General features: G+C 49.3%; 1 protein-coding gene across 3 annotated transcripts; it reads left to right on the forward strand.

The window, feature by feature from the left end:
- The first annotated feature begins 218 nt into the window (after nucleotides 1-218).
- On the forward strand, nucleotides 219-6,403 carry CEBPG (CCAAT enhancer binding protein gamma). Of its 3 annotated transcripts, none has more exons than XM_027905607.1 (2): nucleotides 219-287; nucleotides 4,353-6,403. In XM_027905607.1, exon 2 carries the CDS (start codon nucleotides 4,463-4,465, stop codon nucleotides 4,913-4,915), a length of 453 nt encoding a protein of 150 aa, XP_027761408.1. In that variant the 5' UTR covers nucleotides 219-287; nucleotides 4,353-4,462; the 3' UTR covers nucleotides 4,916-6,403. The 3 variants fall into 3 exon arrangements, with proteins under 3 accessions (XP_027761408.1, XP_027761410.1, XP_027761409.1); XM_027905609.1 differs by lacking the exon at nucleotides 219-287 and adding an exon at nucleotides 780-874; XM_027905608.1 differs by lacking the exon at nucleotides 219-287 and adding an exon at nucleotides 1,426-3,687.
- Nucleotides 6,404-6,607: the final 204 nt, after the last annotated feature.

Raw genomic sequence — 6,607 nt, forward strand, 5'->3', positions numbered from 1 at the left:
GCACGGCCCGAATAGGCTCGGCCCAGCTCTGCACGGCCCGGCTAGGCTAAGCTCAGCTCAGCTCAGCTCGGCACGGCCGAGGCTCGGCTCAGCTCGGGCCGCGCTCTAAGCTCCGCCCCCCGGCGGCGCGTGCGGCCCCGCCCCCGGCGGGCCGTGCTGTCAGCCAATGGCCGCGGCCGTTGCATCACCCGGCGGGGCGGGGCGGGGCGGGGCGGGGCGCGCGCGGTGTCGCAATCGCCGCTCGCGCACGGACGGAGCGCGGCCCGGCCCGGCCCCTCCCGGCCCAGGTAAGAGCGGGGGGGACGCCCCGGGCCCTCACACACCCCCCGCACTCACCCCCGGGCCCCTCACGCCGCCCCCGCAGCCCGCACACCCCGGGCCCCGCGCCGCGCCTCGCGGGCCGCTGGCCGGCCCCGCTCCCCTCCCCTCCCCTCCCCGCCCGGCCCGTCCCCTCCCCCGGTGAAGTCACGGCTTGGCAGCCCCGCTGGGAGCCCCGCGGGGGCGGGGCAGGAGCGGGGCGCGGCCCCGGCGGGGCCGGGCGGGGGTCCCGGGGAGGCTCCGGGGGGGGCGGCGGTGCCGGGCGGGCCTGGGGCGGGGGGCCCAGCGCGGGGTCCGGACGGGTGTTCGGGGGTCCCCGCGCGTTTTTACAGCCCCGGTCGAGAGTTTCCAAACGGACCCTCGGCCGCAGACAGCCGGCAGGGAGGGCCGGCGCGGCTCGCTGACAGCTCGGGGACACTCACGGGCCGCCCCGGGATTGTAAACGCTGGTGGTTTGCAGAACTGTCGGGTTCGAGGACTCGGATCGTCGTTAAAGATCGCTGTGTCGTTTTAATTCGAAAGGCAGAGTCTTTCTATCCCTCCTCGCCTTTGGGGGGGTTTGCGATTCTGCTCGCATTAAAATACACGCTCCAGGTGTTCCGAGCACGGGCTGTTAAGGATGCTGGGAGGGCATTTTTTCTTAGAACACGTCAGTTAAAAATGTGGATTCTGAGGTAAATGCGGGATGTTGTCAACTATGGCAAGAGATGGTGGGTTTGGGCTACCTAGACTCCAAAAAGTTGTTGCCCAGCCCTCGGTACAGGAGGGTGAGCATCTACTCCAGCAAACATGTCTGGGAGAGTGAAGCACACAGCAGTGGGCCGGAGCTTTGTGCCCCTGTCCTTTGTACAGGGTCAGTGGAATTTAGAGTCAGATCCCTCTGGGATATTCCTTCTGAAGAGAAGGGAGGGCACCTACTGCTGCTCAGGTTGGGGCCGATTTTGCATTAGACAAGACAGCTCTGACTGAATAAAGTGCAATAAAGTCATCCTGACTAATGATCAGAATCAGCACAGTCCCATCGCAGAAAAGGAGCAGAGAGAAGCACTTTGTATTTCTTGCTGCCAAGTGAAAAAAACCCAAACTGATTTAATTAACAAAACACATCTTTTGGGTTGTTTTTTTTTTTTTTGCCAAAACAAACATTTGTAAGTTTAATTTCTTTTATTTTTGTGTGTGTGTATGAAAGCAAAGATAATAAAGGCCTTCATTTGGTGGGGAGTCTGTGGTCCCTGAGGAGCAGTGTCAGACAGTAAGAAACATCTTTCTGTCTGAGGAGACACCTCTGAGTTACCAGCTATTCTGCTGTAGTGGGTGGCCAGTTGGTGTCCTGGGTGGCCAGTTGGTGGCCCAAGGAGGGAACCAGGCAGTTCTAACTGGCCACTGGAAACACTACCATGTGCTGGGTGGAACCAGCCTAGGGCTGTTGCTGAGCTGAAGCTAATGAGCAGCTTTATGGGAACAAGATGCTTGGGAACTGAGCTGGCTCTCGGAGGAGCTGCCTCCTGCTGTGCTGGGCTGTCACCCCCTCACCTCCTCCTGCTGTGCTGGGCTGTCACCCACTCACGGGGCACCAACCTGTGTGGGGAGGAGTGGAGCAGCTGCCTTTGTGTTGCACAGGGTCCAAGAAATTGGAGACCGACCTGCCTCCCCACCTTCTTAGCCTCTCCATGTCCTTTACCTTACCCTTTTTGAGAGTCCCCTCTGTACATCTCATAGCTGCTGCCTTTAAATCTCCTCGCAGTGTTTATTGAAGGATGCCCCATAGCACCTGTCACTGTCCAGGATATCCTCCTGACAACTGGTAATAGGCATCCAGCCTCCAAATAATAAGGGGGAAAATCTAGTTTCAAGCCTCAACTATGAGCACTGCTGTAAAACTGTGATGCAGTACAGTTAGTGCTACCTGCTTTGCAATATTCATTGGAGCAGGACAGGAATCCAGGTGTCATCTCTCCTGGGTCATCAGGCCAGAAAAGAGCACATCTCACTCAAGAAATAGTTATTTAATACAAGACAGATTAGTTTCAGTGGGAAGGAATTGAGGGAGTGCTGTTCTAGCAGGGATAGAATGCTTGCTTGAGAGGTGTGACACGGATTTATCTTGTCTGCTCATATCCGTGTACTGCACGACTAAAATACTCCATTAAAATTTGGTTTAATGGAACAAATTATTTGTCTATTGAATCTTAGGGAAATTTGATAGAGATCGGAAGGGGATGTTAAAGCAATATTAAATAGCTGTTAAATACCAGTAGTCTACAGAGGAGTAGCACATGGAACCTGGCAATGTGAAGAAACTTGTTACATGTCAGGTGGGGTGCCCTTGGGGCAGGAGTCACCCCTTCCTCCATAGTATCTCGTGAAGCACAAAAAGCTGATCATGGAAATGGTGTGGGTTCCTTAACTGGACTGTCCAGGTGAACTTAGCAAGCACTGTAATGTTGAAACAGAGGGGACCAGAGGGCATTCTGTCTGACTTTGAAAGGGTGCCAGAAATCTAGTCAGAGGCAACCTAGGAGAGCTGCATACTGTTTGAGGGCTGCAGAAATTCGGTATTTTAAAATAAAGTGCAGACAAGAGGAGCACACACTTACAGCTTGACTAAAAACGTCTGTGCAATTACACATGCACAGCTGCTACAACTGGCCCTGCCAGTCTGGTGTTTGTGCACAGTAACATCTTGTTAGCTGTGTATTCAGTGTAACTGCTGAACCAAAGTGCTTATTCAGTCAGAGTCTGAGACTGAAACAGGGTTTGTAAAAGTTGCTTAAGGAGTTGAAATTGGGACAATATTAAATTCAAAGGTATTGGGCATTATGTATCTTGATTCAGCTATACAGATGGCAGAAGGAGTTGATGGTCTCTTTCTGCCCTGCAATAGGAAAAGGAAAAGATTTCTTGATGGGCATACTCATACATCTTCACTTAACAAGTGAGATGACTTCTGGGTGACAAAGAATAGTAATTTTGAGTAACATTTAAGCCAAACTTACAGGGCTTTTCCATGAATGTTACTGAACCACACTCTGGAGCTGCATCTCATTCTGGCTCCTTTATCGTGGAGGAAGATACACAATTGATGTATACAGTCAAACTTTACCCTGTTTGTTTAACCTTGTTTGGCTGGTCACCGAGGGCTTTTCACTGGAGACACAGGCAGGTGTTTCAGGAGCTTAGGACCATCCTGTCGCCCTTCCCCTCTTCTCTCCCGGTCCTTTAGGAAGTCATCTCGTGAGATGGGAAGAGAAGGGGAGCAGCTGTTAGCCTTGCCAGGGCCACGTCCCTGCAGCAGCTGTGGTGGAGTCCTCCTTGTGCCAGCAGTAGGGCCGGGAGCAGGCTGGCACAGCAGCGGGAGGACGTGAGTCAGGTGAGAGGATGTCTTGCTCGTCAGGCCAGTTTGTCTGCTGGAAAGGAGAGTGGACAATGACCAGTGCACAGGCCACAGCAGGGAACCATATTTGGTGGAGGAGTCATCATCTTCAAAAGCAAGTGCTGTGGAACAGTTCAGGACTGGTGGACAGGCTGAACACCCTCGCTCCAGAGAAAGGAGACCAGGGAGGACTTTGAGTGGGGATACATCCAGAGGGACGGTCCGAAGAGGACAAGGATCAAGTACCCCTGTTGGTCAAGAGTCAGGCTGTTAATAGGTTTAAGCCACAGAAGGAAAACTCCAGTCTGAAAACTAAGAAAATTATATAACTGGAGGAAAAGTTAGACAGTGGAACATGTTGCCAAGACAGAGGTTGTGAAACTGGAGATATTTGAGGCTAGGCTAGACACCCATCCATCAGGGATGGCTTTGGAATAACAGAGAACAATTCAAACAGCTTGACTAGATGACCCAGTAATAGTCCCTTCCAATCCAAATACGTTTGAGAGGCTTCAGAAATGTAGTTGGCAGCTTGTCCACTTCCAGCACTGTTGTGATGTGTCACTGCCAGATATACATCGCTGGCTTTAGCATGAGGTACCGATGGTACAAGATTGTAGCTGAAGCCAGCACCTTTAATAGCATTTGTTTTTCCATACTAGGTTCGTCTTGCCTTTAATCCATGTGAAGATCTGTTGGAAACACCTTCAAGAAACAGAAGAGTTCTCAGTCTCCTGATAAATCCTGTTGTGTCCAAGAACAGGCTGTCCAAATGAGCAAGACATCCCAACAGAACACCACTACAGATGCGAACGGCGTAAGTGTGATTCACACCCCAGCACACACCAGCGGTTTGCAGCAGGTTCCCCAGCTGGTGCCAGTCAGTCCTGGTGGTGGAGGCAAAGCTGTGCCTCCCAGCAAACAGGGAAAGAAAAGTTCCTTTGTGGATAGAAACAGCGATGAGTATCGTCAGCGCCGAGAGCGAAACAACATGGCAGTGAAAAAGAGCCGGTTAAAAAGCAAGCAGAAAGCACAAGACACACTGCAGAGGGTGAACCAGCTCAAAGAAGAAAATGAACGTTTAGAGGCAAAAATTAAGCTCCTGACCAAGGAGCTGAGTGTACTGAAAGACTTGTTCCTCGAGCACGCACACAATTTTGCAGACAATGTGCAACCTGTTGGCACTGAAACCACCACAGCAAACCCAGAGAGCAGTGGACAGTAGAGATGGCAACCTTGGGAAATGAACTCTTGAGGCGCAGCAACCAAGCAAAAACTGTTCCTTTAACCATTGTTTTGTGGAGATTTTTCTTCTTTTAGATTTAACACTGAAGATTTGTAACAATTAAACCAGAAACTGGTTAGGGTATTTGCTTTAAATATTTTTCTCCTCGAGGATTTAAGCAGGTCTGAATTCATAGCCAACAAGGGGCGTTGTATTAGGGAGATAACATTTTCACTGAAATGTTTGCTTACCATCTTAAGAGTTTGCACGATGGGAGGAATCCAGCAGGATGGCTCACTGTAGTATCAGAAACTCATCCTTGGATAAAATACCCTTTAAATACCTGTTAGTGTATTTAAGCCCTTAATTTTCTCCATGACATACTGCAGAGTGCAAAGGCCGTGGAGGGCGTTTCCTTCCCCATGTGGTGGGACTACTTTAAATCTGTAGAGCAAGTCCTATGAGGCACCACGTGGGTCCTTCCTGCCCAGTTCTAGTTAGTGGGGAGGGTGTAGCTGTAGTGAGCTGGGATGCTTACTGATGTTTTCTAGAGAAATAACAATATGCTGTGATGATACGTACAGGCACTTGGCTTCCAAGCACTCCTGAGTCCGAAGCGTCATGTACAAGAGGCAAAGCAGCACGCTGACAAAGCCTTTTAGTGAAGCTTGTGTTCACATTGTTCACAGAGTGACTGGGGCCTTAGGAGGACAAGAGTTTGCTTTCAGAAAATGTCAAAATGCTACCAAAAAAACTGCGCCCTGCAAAATTTCATTCTTGCTGGGGTGGAGGTTTCAGGGAGAACAAAATGTGCAGCTTGGCTAAGCAGCATCTGTTCAGCCAGAATGTATGGATCACTGCTTAATCTTAGAGAAATTTACCATGATTTTAAACCTAAACGGCCCTATTATGACTAACTGATTCAGTGGAATTTCTACAGCCATCATACAGTTGTGGGAAGGAATATCTTCAGTCTTGTTTTATTTTCATAAAGGTTTTTCTATAGCATCTTTTTTATTGCTACTGCTAAGTCTTTGCTATGATCCGTAATGCAGTGGTATGTGCTGTACTGAAGATTTAAACAAAGTAAAGCAGGAACTTTGATGTAACTTTAATTTATTTTCATTTTTAAGTATTTCATTGATGGTATGGTTGTTTTACATTTAGCCTGTGTGTCTCGCTAGTAGATTACCACACCGTCTTAATTTCCCTCTTGCACTACCTTTTTCCATAGATTATTTTGTAGGATGCTTGTTTGCTTTGTACTTAGGAAAAAACTTGGATGTTATCTCTATAAAGATGCTGTTAGAAAATGAAACCTTGAAAAGTTCTCTTTGGATTTAAACTTTTAATACATGTGGAAAACTTAAGGATTGTTTTGGATTATGATAGTCTTTTTACAGAGATATGTTTTTTTTTTCATTCTAGCTGCAGCTTAAGTTGGTAGGGTTGAAGTACCAGAAGCTAATAAAAAACCTTTTGCTTCTAGTGCTGGCCTCATTTTTCCTGTCCCTTGTTTATGTCCCTCAAGTGCAGAGTTGCTCAGCTCACACAGAAAATCAGTGCCCTGTTCCTGTCTTGCACTCAGGTTCCTGCTCCATGGGAGCAATCACAAACTCACGACAGTTTTGTCTGAATGTGCACCTCCGGTGGAAAGGCCAGAGCTTGCCAAACTTGCTCAGCATAACACCC

Source organism: Empidonax traillii, unplaced genomic scaffold (genome assembly GCF_003031625.1).
Source record: "Empidonax traillii isolate 1590-97213 ecotype Southwest subspecies unplaced genomic scaffold, ASM303162v1 scaffold1176:size335168, whole genome shotgun sequence".
In the NCBI taxonomy this organism is placed as follows: domain Eukaryota; kingdom Metazoa; phylum Chordata; class Aves; order Passeriformes; family Tyrannidae; genus Empidonax; species Empidonax traillii.

Excerpts from the sequence above, each read along its gene's own strand:
- CEBPG (XM_027905607.1), top strand. The coding sequence starts at position 4,463 with ATGAGCAAGACATCCCAACAGAACACCACTACAGATGCGAACGGCGTA.